Genomic DNA, 13607 nt, shown 5'->3' on the forward strand with positions numbered 1-13607 from the left:
GCAGGCAGTGCAAATGGGATATTATTCCAAAATAGAGTAACGTGTTTTAGCCTCAGCTGCATTTGCCTTGTTATCAGAGCTGGAGTACAGGCTTTCATGAGCGGCTAATATGTTTCAACACATGAGGAAAAAGCCAAGGGAACAAAAGCTGATGCAATGATAGTCATGGAGAAAATACATAAAATTGTCCTCCTGTTTAACATCCAAGTTTTCCTGCTTATTAATTAGTCATTTCTGCCTTTGGTTTCAACAATTAAAAGCTACTTGCATAAATTATTTTTGGGAGTTCTGATTTTCTATTCTTCAAACTGATTATGATGGTTCACTGTGTTGCATGAGTAACTGCTAGCGAAGGGTTACGAGCAACTTTCAGCAGTAGCATTAGTGCAGTTAATCGTAGAATTCAGGAAGTTAATAAACAAATTACGCTCCTCCTCATGGTGCTTGGATAGAGTAGTGGTCCACCAAGGATAATAATCAAAAAAATGAAAAGGTATGAATTTGTGGTACAATGTAATACCAAACATACCAAAGAAATTAGGGCTTATCCATAAGAGTGTGTGAATTTTTAACTGAATAATACACCTGAATTACGATCAAATAACATCTATAGCAGTGATAATTAACTTTAACAACTTTAGAGAGTCATTTTTGCTGATGTGATCATTTATTGGAGTCTTACTAGAGGTGTTCTTTCTGCTTTTATTTATGCCAAACTCCTCTCTTTCTTCCCTATGTTTTATTTTCTGTACATGATTTCAAATTGGATTAAGGTGTGCCTGTTGCCTAGCTCTTTAAGGATACTTGAATCAGATTGTATAACGAACCACACCATTGCTTGCCACAGAAACCTAGAAGATAGGAGCAAGAGTAGGCCATTCAAAACTCACTTGCTACATCATTCATTATCATGGCTGATCATCTAGCTCAATGCTCAAATGCCCCCTCCCAAAGTCCTTGATTCCTTGAGCTACAAGAGCAATATCTACTACCTTCTGAAAAACATGTTTTCGTCTCAACCACTTGTGTGGTCATGAATTCCACAGGCTCACCACTCTGGTTGAAAAAATTCCTCCTCATCTCAGTTTGAAAAGGTTTACCCCTTACCCTTAAACCATCACCCAGGTTCTTGACTTAATGACCATCGGGAACATCCTTCCTGCATCTAACCTGTCTTGTCCTGATTGTGTCTCATTCTGCCACGATCTTCCAAATGCTCTGCTATAAAATCCTTGTGAATAGACTGTAGCATCTTGTTCACTACCAGTGTCAGACTCCCTTGTCTGTAATTCTGTTTTCTCTCTATCGACCCCCTTTTTTAAATAGTGGGGTGACATTCATTACCCTCCAGTCTGTAGGAAGTGTTCAGAAATCTAAAGGACTTAGATGAACACAAATGCATCCACTCTTTCCAGGGCAACTTCCTTAAGTACTCTGGCATGTAAATTATCAGGCCCTGGGGATTTACTAGCCTTCAATCATATGAATTTTTCCAACACCATTTCTACATTAAGGCAGATCTGCTTCCGTTCCTCCCTGTTCACATGGATCATGGATCTCCTGTAGAGAATGCTTTGCTTTGGCTCTCTCATAATTTAGAGGCTTTGAGATTAGTGCAAGAGCAAATGTCCACAAAGTCTACAGAAAACTGCAAATGCAATGTTCTGTTTGTCATTGACTGCTGAATCTACGCCATTGTGACAAAACATGAAATCATGTCTGTTTCTTTTGAATTTTTGAAGTTGTGCACCTGTAGTTTTCAAACATAAATCCATTTAAATTTATTTTTGAGTTTATTCTTGGAATATGAACAACATTGGCAAGGTCATTACTTATTGCCTATCCCTTATTGGACTCAAGTAGGTATTGAGTATGGCACTGTTCATTGTGCATATTGCCTTGTCACTTGAATAGTTCTAAAATTGTTCTGAATTAGTGGTGCTGGAAGAGCACAGCAGTTCAGGCAGCATCCAAGGAGCAGCAAAATCGACGATTCTGGCAAAAGCCCTTGCCCGAAGCATCGATTTCGCTGCTCCTTGGACTGCTGTGCTCTTCCAGCACCACTAATCCAGAATCTGGTTTCCAGCATCTGCAGTCATTGTTTTTACCTCAGTTCTAAAATTAGTTTACATTTGGAATACTGAGAAATATGATTCTTTACTTACTTGCATTCTAAGTCTTTGAAAGTTATCAAGAAATCTGGGTTTGTTGCATTGTTCAAGCCATGTTGACAATTGTCAATGCTATATAATTTGGAGATGTCGGTGTTGGACTGGGGTGTACAAAGTTAAAAATCACACAACACCAGGTTATAGTCCAACAGGTTTAATTGGAAGCATACTAGGTTTCGGAGTGTCGCTGCTTCGTCAGGTGATAGTGGAGGGCTCAATCCTAACACAGAATTTATAGCAAAAATTTGTAGTGTGATGTTACTGAAATTATACATTGAAAAATTGATTGTCTGTTGAGTCGTCCAGCTGTTTGAATACTGTGATAGTTTCACTTCTTTCATGTGTAAATCACAAAACCTTTTTTTTAAAAAGTTGCATTCTCAGGTTAGCTGTTAACAATGTGTTGATTAATGAGTAAAGTTTTGTGGCTGTTGTTTCAGCAAATTAACTACTTTTTTTTAAAAGAAATGATGACTGGTTTATTTTACAGCACCTCGTGTCAACCAATTTCCAGTTGCTATTGTATCTCCAAAATTCCAAGAGATCTCACTGCCTACAACATCTACTTTTATTGATGGAAGCCGTAAGTTTTATAGATTGATTTAATATAGTACAGATGCTGTATTTGATGATGAAAATTTGCAAAAGCTTTTCTTTTGCAAATCTTGAAATTTGCAAATGAACCTCCTACCACCTGGAAGGACAAGGATAGTAGATGCACCCACCTCCAAGTTCTCCTCTGCGTGCTATCCTGCTGGGAGCTGTGATGCTGTTTCTTCACTGTCATTTTGGTCCAGGTTCTGAAATTCTGTTCCAAGTAGCATTGTGGGTGTTTGTACATCCCAAGGACCACAGTTCAAGAAGGCAACCAATTGTCACTTTCTCTGGGCAATTGGGGATAATTAATCAATGCTGACCAAACCCACTTGCCAGGAATGAATTCTTAATAATTCAATGTAAGAGTTGAGTCATCTGAATCTTGTGTTGCTTTAAATATTGTTTTACTATTAATAAAGGTAAATTAGATAGTGGTTAGCAAAGTATTATGTGAGAAAAATTACACCTTCAAATATGCCTTCAGATGAAAATAACCAGTGGGTTGACATTGTAACGTTCAGCGTTTATATCTGAATAGTTACAGCTTATTTTTTACTTTCTCAAATTTTAATTTGAACTTTTTGGTTCAAAAGATTTGCTTAATGACCTATCTGCTCGGATCAGTGTTGCAATTAACTGTTTTTCTGGAATTGCTGTTAAACTTCATTTGTGTGTTACTGTGTTTTATAATGTGTTGCAGTACTATTAAGAAGTTTTGCCATAATACAGCTGTCAACTAAAGTACAAATAAATACTGTTCTATTTCCAGAAAGTACTGATGATGATAAAATTGTAAGTTACCAATGGGAGGAGGAGAAGGGTCCTTTGCGAGAAGAGAAAGTATCTGCAAGCACACCGATCCTGAAACTGATTAACTTGGTGCCAGGCAATTACACATTCAGGTACACAAATGTAACTAGGCCTGTGTGCGTGGAATAGATGAAGATGGTTAGTATAAATTACTCACTCTCACTGATGTGGAACACTATATCTGATGTGTGCTTCAAACACTAACTCTGGCAAGTAAGAGATTTTCTTTTCCCAACATTGGCTATTTGATTTTATTCATGATTTCTGGCACTTTTGTCTGACAACATCCAGTTAAACAGGAAGTACTGCAATATTTGCCAAATTTAGGTGTGTCAGAGTGATCTGAAATTGTACTGAATGTATTTCTCCATTAGCTTATATAATTGCACCTCAGGCATTGCTTTAAATTTCATTGTGTATTTTGTTTTTACTTCTTTTAGTCCTTTATTATATCCAATTCTGATTTTGATTCAATAGCCAGAGGTTGGCAGGCAGCGTACTTTCTGTGCTGGTTTTACATTATGTTCCTGTATTTAAACTGCAGCTGTGGATGATTTTTATAGCACTGTTTGAAAAGTTGCTCTGTATTCGAGTAGTTGGCTTTGAGGACTCATTATGTGAGGACTACAGATGCAAACATATAATCTAGTGTGTGATTAACTTGTCAACTGAAGTTTTTCCATAGAATAATTACATTGGATGTATTTATTCATGTAAAAATACATCTGAATGATGTAAACCTGAGTCAACCAGAATTCTGTCATATTGTTTCTAATCCTGTCATCCCTAGGAAACGCAAGAATAGTAAATAAATCAGTAATGGGATGCTGTTAATGAATTTCAGTTGCTCTGTGTTCTTAACAAAACTGTTTTATTTTCAATCTGGACAAGAGGTCATAAAATGGCATTTATTGTCTGTTCTTTGATTAACCAGAGATTTACTTCAATCCTTATCATGTTTGTGTCTGCCTGGTGGTAATGATGTTCACAACTGTGTTGCTTATTAAAGGATCAACCATATAGCATTGGAATCACAGAAGAAAGATCGGGCAGAGATGGAGATTTCAAAACTTTAAATTATGGGATTTGGAATTCCTAATAATCAGCACATTGTACCTGTCATGGCTGGGGGAAGAAAGTAATGGGCTTAAGTATGCAGAACCTAGAATGAATGAATGGACGTACTCTGATAGGAGAATCTGTTGAATAATCATCAATAGATTAATTATGTAAACAAAGATGACAACTGACTGCTTTGTCATTGTTATTTTTACACACACACAATTTGAAGTTCACTAATGGGTCAAAATATGGATTCTGCTAATGTAATCAGGTGAAATGAACTACAATAATAAATGAGATTAGTTTGGTGCTGGAAAAGCACAGCAGGTCAGCCAGCATCTGAGGAGCAGGAAAATCGACGTTTCGGGCAAAAGCCCTTCATCAGGAATGAGGCTGGAAGCCTCGGGTCGAGAGATAAATGGGAGGGGGATGGGGCTGGAGAGAAGGTAGCTGAGAGTGGAATAGGTGGATGGAAGTGGGAATGAAGGTGATAGGCTGGAGACGAGGGTGGAGTGGATAGGTGGGAAGGAAGATTGACAAATGGGACAGGTCATGAGAATGGTGCTGAGCTGGAAGGTTAAAACTGGGGCAGAGTGGGAGGGGGAGTTGCAATGTTCAGCCATGGGTGGGGTTGATTGGTGCGGGTGTCCCGAAGATGTTCTCTGAAGCGCTTTGCAAGAATGCATCCGGTCTCCCAATGTAGAGGAGACCGTATCGGGAGCAACAGATGCAGTAAGTGACATTTGTGGAGGTGCAGGTGAAACTTTAATGGATGTGAAAAGCTCCTTTGGGGCCTTGGATGGTGGTAATGTGGGAGGTGTGGGCGCAGGTTTTGCAATTCCTGCGGTGGCAGGGGAAGGTGTCAGGAGGGGAGAACATAGAACATAGAAAAATACAGCGCAGTACAGGCCCTCTGGCCCTCGATGTTACGCCGACCCAAGCCCACGTAACCTACACTAGCCCACTATCCTCCATATGCCTATCCAATGCCCGTTTAAATGCCCATAAAGAGGGAGAGTCCACCACTGGCAGGGCATTCCATGAACTCGCGACTCGCTGAGTAAAGAATCTACCCCTAACATCTGTCCTATACCTACCTCCCCTTAATTTAAAGCTATGTCCCCTCAGCTATGTAATAGCTGACTCCATACGTGGAAAAAGGTCTCATTGTCAACCCTATCTAAACCCCTAATCATCTTGTACACCTCTATCAAGTCACCCCTATACCTTCTTTTCTCCAATGAAAACAACCCCAAGTGCCTCAGCCTTTCCTCATACGATCTTCCTACCATACCAGGCAACATCCTGGTAAACCTCCTCTGCACCCGTTCCAGTGCCTCCACATCCTTCCTATAGTATGGCATCCAAAACTGCACACAATACTCCAGATGCGGCCGCACCAGAGTCTTATACAACTGCAACATGACCTCAGGACTCCGGAACTCAATTCCTCTACCAATAAAAGCCAGTACGCCATATGCCTTCTTCACAGCACTATTTACCTTGGTGGCAACTTTCAGAGATCTATGTGCATGGACACCAAGATCCCTCTGTTCATCCACACTACCAAGTATCCGACCATTAACCCAGTACCCTATCTTCTTGTTACTTTTACCAAAGTGAATCACTTCACAGTTACCTACATTGAACTCCATTTGCCACCTTTCTGCCCAGCTCTGCAGCTTATCTATATCCCGCTGTAACCTGCCCGGTGGCACAGTGGTTAGCACTGCTGCCTCACAGCGCCAGAGACCCGGGTTCAATTCCCGACTCAGGTGACTGACTGTGTGGAGTTTGCACGTTCTCCCCGTGTCTGCGTGGGTTTCCTCCGGGTGCTCCGGTTTCCTCCCACAGTCCAAAGATGTGCGGGTCAGGTGAATTGGCCATGCTAAATTGCCCGTAGTGTTAGGTAAGGGGTAAATGTAGGGCTATGGGTGGGTTGCGCTTCGGCGGGTCGGTGTGGACTTGTTGGGCCGAAGGGCCTGTTTCCACACTGTAAGTCTAATCTAATCCTTCCTCACTGTCAACAACCCCACCGACTTTCGTATCATCCGCAAGCTTGCTCACCCAACCTTCTAGCCCCTCCACCAGGTCATTTATAAAAATGACAAACAGCGATGGTCCCAAAACAGATCCTTGTGGAACACCGCTAGTAACTGCACTTCAAGATGAACCTTTACCATCAACTACTACCCTCTATCTTCTTCCAGCCAGCCAATTCCTAATCCAAACCTCTAACGCACCCTCAATGCCATACCTCCGTATTTTTTGCAGTAGCCTACCATGGGGAACCTTATCAAATGCCTTACTAAAATCCATATGCACCATATCTACCGCTTTACCCTCGTCCACCTCCTTAGTCACCTTCTCGAAGAATTCAATAAGGTTTGTGAGGCACGACCTGCCCTTCACAAAACCATGCTGACTATCCTTGATCACATTATTCCTATCCAGATGTTCATAAATCCTATCCCTTACAATTCTCTCTAAGACTTTGCCCACAACAGAAGTGAGACTCACCGGCCTATAGTTACTAGGGTTATCCCTACTCCCCTTCTTGATAAGGGAACCACATTTGCTATCCTCCAGTCTTCTGGCACTATTCCTGTAGTCAACGAGGACATAAAAATCAAGGCCAATGGCTCTGCAATCTCCTCCCTTGCTTCCCAGAGAATCCTAGGATAAATGCCATCAGGCCCAGGGGACTTATCTATTTTCACCCTTTCCAGAATTTCCAACACCTCTTCCCTCCATACCTCAAAGCCATCCGTTCTAATTAATTGTGACTCAGTATTCACATTGGCAACAATGTCCTGTTGTATTCACATCGGCAACAATGTCCTGTTCAATGGGTTGTTAGGGGGCATGGACCTGACCAGGTAGTTGTGGAGGGAATGGTCTTTACAGAAAGCCGACAGGGGTGAGGAGGGAAATATATCTCTGGTGGTGGGGTTAGTTTGTAGCTGGTGGAAATGGCAGAGGATGGTGCGATGAATGCAGAGATTGGTGGGGTAGAAGGTGAGGACTGTGGGGGTGTTCCCTTATTCCCTATCCCTTATTCCCATATTCTCCATCTCTGCTGCATCTGCTCCCAGGAGGACTAGTTCCACCACAGAACACACAAGATGGCCTCCTTCTTTAAAGTTAAAAATCACACAACACCACGTTATAGTCCAACAGGTTTAATTGAAAGCACTAGCTTTCAGAGCGCTGCTCCTTCATCAGATTTTTAACTTTGCACACCCCAGTCCAATGCCAGCATCTCCAAATCCTTCTTTAAAGACCGCACTTTCCCCTCCGATGTGGTTGGTGATGCCCTCCAGCACATCTCATCCATGTCCTGCACCTCTGCTGTTCCACCCCACCCTTCCAACTGCAGTAGGGACAGAACCCCCTGGTCCTCACCTTCCACCCCACCAACCTCCACATACATCACATTATCCTCTGCCATTTGCGACAGCTACAAACTGACCCCATCACCAGAGATATATTTCCCTCCCCACCTCTCTCCGCTTTCCGTAAAGACCGTTCTCTCCACAACCACCTGGTCATATCCATGCCCCCTAACAACCCACCCTCCCCTTCTGGCACCTTCCCCTACCACTACAGGAATTGGCAAACCTGCGCCCACACTTCCCTAATCACCTCCGTCCAAGGCCGCCAAGGAGCCTTCCACATTTATCTGAGTTTCACTCACACATCCACCCATGACATTTACTGTAGCCATTGCTCCCGATGCGGTCTCCTCTAAATTGGGAAGACCTGACACCTACTCGCAGAGCGCTTCAGAGAAACATCTCTGGGACACCCGCATTAATCAACCTCACCTGTGGCTAAATATTTCAACTTCCCCTCCCACTTTGCCAAGGACATGCAGGTACTGGGATTCCTCCATCACCACTCCCTACCCACCCAATGTCTGCAGGTAAAAGACCTCCTCTTCCACCTCTGAACCCTTCAACCCTATCGCATCAATGTGGACTTCACAAGTTTCCTCATTTTCCCCTCCCCTAACCTTACCCTAGTTTCAAACTTCCATCTCAGCACTATCCTCATGACCTGCCCCATCTGTCAATCTTCCTTCCCACCTATCCACTCCATCCTCCACTTCGACCTATCACCTTCATTCCCACCTTCATCCACCTATTGCACTCTCAGCTACCTCCCCCACTCCCTTCCCATTTATCTCCCAGCCTCATTCCTGATGAAGGTCTTTTGCCCGAAACATCAATTTTTCTGCTTCTCGGATGCTGCCTGACCTGCTTTGCTTTACCAGCACCACCTTAATCAGTGCAGTCCTCACTGTCGCCTACAATAATAAACTGAACCAGTAAAGTAAAATTGTTCATTGATAGCACACAGCTTGTGGGAATTTAGCCTTAATTTGACTTTTGATCAGCCAGTCATCATCTATATGAAAATTACTGCTGAATAATTTTATTTGGTATTGTTGCATATAGTTGACGTTCCCAGATCTGTTAATTTACCTCAGACCAATTAACTGCTTTCTCAGAAAATAGCCCCAGTTATGCAGTAAAGTTTAACCTGTTTGCTAGTTCACTGTTCTTTGTGATGAAGTATTATTATTTCCTAGTCTGGAAATATCTGGCTGGAAACTCAAAACTCTGGCAATGTTTGTGCAAAGCTTTCACCCAGATTAAAACAACTCCCTTTCCTTTTCACATTTCAGTGAAGTTTCAAGGTAAATCAAAAATCAATATTGTAGCAAATAATACAAGTGTGTGCAAAACTAATGTGTCCCAAAATTCAAAATTGTCTTTTAAAAAAAAATCAATTTGAGCTTTTGGTGTTGTGATTTCACCAGTAAAACACTCATTAGATACTAATGGATGAGGAAGCCTTCTGGATTACTTAACTTTCAAAAACTGGTTGTTTTTTACATGAAACAGGGACAGAAAGCTTTGTTACTTAAAACTAAATATAGAATTCAGTTGGCTTTTAGGAATGGAGAATCATTACACAAGGACTTCAAGAACTCAATCAGTGGCTGTTTTAAAAAATACATTCTATCCTATGTGTAGAATCGTTCTGTTTTATGTCATTACAGGGTATTTTTAAAAAACAAAACAATATTGAAGTTGGATAATTGAAAGTATTTGAAACAGTTCAGGTGAAGGAATTGGCAAATGCAGAACATATGTACTTCACTGTTGAGAGAAAAGAATTGTGTAGGAAATATGAAAATGAGATAAGGCTGAGGATTAATATTGCAGTTTAACTAACACAAGCTGGAGAGTGATAAAATGGGGAAAGAAACAGGACAGTCACCCCCTGGAGTTCATTCTGTCATTCAATAAAATTATGCTAATCCGCACCCCAATCTATTGACCTGCCTTTAATCCAAATATTTATTCTTGGCTAACAAAAGTGTTTCAGTGTCAGTGTTGAAAGTTTTTTTTCTTTGCCCATAATCCAGTCTTTTGGAACAGAGCATTCCAGATTTTGACAAAATTATGAAAGAAAACCGACAGCATAGTGGCTCAGTGGTTAGCACTGCTGCCTCAGTGCCAGGGAGCTGGGTTCAATTCCACCCTTGGATGACTTTCTGTGTGGAGTTTGCACATTCTCCCTGTGTTTGTGCATGTTTCCTTAGGGTGCTCCAGTTTCCTCCCACAGTCCAAGGATATGCAGGCTAGGTGGATTAGCGATGGGAAATGCAGAGTTACAGGGATAGGGTATGGGTGGGAATGCTTTTTGGAGAGTCTTGGTCATAGAGTCATAGAGATGTACAGCATGGAAACAGACCCTTCGGTCCAACCCGTGCATGCCGACCAGATATCCCAACCCAATCCAGTCCCATCTGCCAGCACCCGGCCCATATCCCTCCAAACCCTTCCTATTCATATACCCATCCAAATGCCTCTTAAAATGTTACAATTGTACCAGCCTCCACCACTTCCTCTGGCAACTCATTCCAGATGCGTACCACCTTTGCATGAAAACGTTGCCCCTTAGGTTTTTTTTATATCTTTCCCCTCTCACCCTAAACCTATGCCCTCTAGTTCTGGACTCCCCAATCCCAGGGAAAAAACTTTGTCTGTTTATCTTATTCATGCCCCTCATAATTTTGTAAACCTCTATAAGGTCACCCCTCAGCCTCCACTCCAGGGAAAACATCCCCAGTCTGCTCAGCCTCTTCCTGTAGGTCAAATCCTCCAACCCTGGCAACATCCTTGAAAGGGTTCAGAAAAGATTTACAAGTTTCACAATATCTTTCTGATAGGAAGGAGACCAGAATTGCACGCAATATTCCAACAGTGGCCTAACCAATGTCCTGTACAGTCATGACATGATATCCCAACTCCTGTACTCAAAACTCTGACCAATAAAGGAAAGCATACCAAACGCCTTCTTCACTATCCTATCTACCTGCGACTCCACTTTCAAGAAGCTATGAACCTGCACTCCAAGGTCTCTTTGTTCAGCAACACTCCCTAGGACCTTACCATTAAGTCCTGCTAAGATGTGCTTTCCCAAAATGCAGCACCTCGCATTTATCTGAATTAAACTTCATCTGCCACACCTAAGCCCATTGGCCCATCTGGTCTAGCTACTGTTGTAATCTGAGGTAACCCTCTTCGCTGTCCACTGCACCTCCAATTTTGCTGTCATCTGCAAACTTACTAACTGTACCTCATACTCTCATCCAAATCGTTTATGTAAATGACAAGAAGTAGAGGGCCCAGCACCGATCCTTGTGGCACTCCACTGGTCACAGGCCTCTAGTCTGAAAACTCCACCACCACCCTCTGTCTTCCACCTTTGAGCCAGTTCTGTATCCAAATGGCTAATTCTCCCTGTATTCCATGAGATCTAACCTTGCTAATCAGTCTCCCATGGGGAACCTTGTCCAACGCTTTGCTGAAGTCCATATAGATCACATCTACTGCTCTGCCCTCATCAATTTTCTTTGTTACTGCTTCAAAAAACTCAAGTTTGTGAGACATGATTTCTCATGCACAAAGCCATGTTGGCTATCCCTAATCTGTCCTTGCCTTTCCAAAAACATGTACATCCTGTCCTTCAGGATTCCCTCTGACAACTTGCCCACCACTGAGGTCAGGCTTACCGGTCTATAGTTCCCTGGCTTATCTTTACCGCCCTTCTTAAACAGTGGCACCACGTTTGCCAACCTCCAGTCTTCCGGCACCTCACCTGTGACTATCGATGATACAAATATCTCAGCAAGAGGCCCAGCAATCACTTCTCTAGCTTCCCACAGATTTCTCGGGTACACCTGATCAGGTCCTAGGGATTTATCCACCTTTAACCATTTCAAGACATCCAGCACTTTCTCCTCTGTAATCTGGACATTTTGCAAGATGTCACCATCTATTTCCCTACATTCTATATCTTCCATATCCTTTTCCACAGTAAATACTGATGCAAAATATTCATTTAGTATCTCCCCCATTTTCTGTGGCTGTTCTTTGAGGGGCCCTATTCTCTCCCTAGTTACCCTTTTGTCCTTAATATATTTGTAAAAACCCTTTGGATTCCCCTTAATTCTATTTGCCAAAGCTAATTCATGTCCCCTTTTTGCCCTCCTGATTTTCCTCTTAAGTATACTCCTGCTTCCTTTATATATACTCTTCTAAAGATTCACTCAATCTATCTGGTCGATACCTGACATATGCTTCCTTCTTTTTCTTAACCAAACCCTCAATTTCTATAGTCATCCAGCATTCCCTATACCTACCAGCCTTCCCTTTCACCCTGACAGGAATATACTTTCTATGGATTCTTGTTATCTCATTTCTGAAGGCTTCCCATTTTCCAGCCGTCCCTTTACCAAGAAAAATTGGCCTTTCTCCAATATAGAACTTCAACTTTTAGATCTGATCTATCCTTTTCCATCACAATTTTAAAACAAATAGAATTATGGTCGCTGGTCCCAAAGTGCTCCCCCATTGACACCTCAGTCACCTGCCCTGCCTTATTTCCCAAGAGTAGGTCAAGTTTTACACCTTCTCTAGTAGGTACATCCATATACTGAATCAGAAAGTTGTCTTGTACACACTTAAGAAATTCCTCTCCATCTAAACCTTTGACACTATGGCAGTCCCAGTCGATGTTTGGAAAATTAAAATCCCCATCCATAACTACCCTATTATTCGTACAGATAGCTGAGATCTCCTTACAAGTTTGTTTCTTCCTGACTATTAGGGGGTCTATAATACAATCTCAATAAGGTGATCATCCCTTTCTAATTTCTCAGTTCCACCCAAACAACTTCCCTGGATGTATTTCTGGGAAAATCCTCCCTCAGCACAGCTGTAATGCTATCCCTTATCAAAAATGCCACTCCCCCTCCTCTCTTGCCTCCCTTTCTATCCTTCCTGTAGCATTTGTATCCTGGAACATTAAGCTGCCAGTCCTGCTCATCCCTGAGCCATGTTTCCATAATTGCTATGATATCCCAGTCCCATGTTCCTAACCATGCCCTGAGTTCATCTCCCTTCCCTGTTAGCCCCCTTGCATTGAAATAAATGCAGTTTAATTTATTAATCCTAACTTGTCCCTGCCTGTGCTGACTGTTTGATTCACTTCTGTTCTCAACTGTACCATTCTCAGATTGATCTCTTTCCTCCCTATCTCCGTAGGTCCCACCCCCCCACCTTACTCGTTTAAATCCTCCCAAGCAGTTCTAGCAAATTTCCCTGCCAGTATATTAGTCCCCTTCCAATTTAGGTGCAATCCATCCTTCTTGTACAGGTCACTTCTACCCCAAAAGAGATTCCAGTGATCCAAAAATGTGAATCCTTCTCCCATACACCAGCTCCTCAGCCATGCATTCATCTGCTCTATCCTCCTATTCCTGCCCTCATTAGCTCATAGCACTGGGAGTAATTCAGATATTACTACCCTTGAGGACCTCCTTTTAAATTTCTGCCTAACTCTCTGTAATCTCCCTTCAGAATCTCAACCTTTTCCCTTCCTATATCG

At 42.2% G+C, this 13607-nt stretch overlaps 1 protein-coding gene across 4 annotated transcripts in view; it reads left to right on the plus strand.

Moving 5' to 3' along the window:
- LOC132829960 (dyslexia-associated protein KIAA0319-like protein) overlaps positions 1-13607 on the plus strand; it is a 109488-nt gene that overhangs the window by 49472 nt on the left and 46409 nt on the right. For all 4 annotated transcript variants that reach the window (XM_060847389.1, XM_060847390.1, XM_060847392.1 and 1 more), the window contains 2 exons: positions 2662-2754; positions 3538-3670. In XM_060847389.1, the coding sequence (XP_060703372.1) occupies positions 2662-2754; positions 3538-3670 (226 nt within the window). The remainder of the gene's footprint in view (positions 1-2661; positions 2755-3537; positions 3671-13607) is intronic.

The sequence above is a fragment of the Hemiscyllium ocellatum genome, chromosome 30 (genome assembly GCF_020745735.1).
Source record: "Hemiscyllium ocellatum isolate sHemOce1 chromosome 30, sHemOce1.pat.X.cur, whole genome shotgun sequence".
Classification (NCBI taxonomy): domain Eukaryota; kingdom Metazoa; phylum Chordata; class Chondrichthyes; order Orectolobiformes; family Hemiscylliidae; genus Hemiscyllium; species Hemiscyllium ocellatum.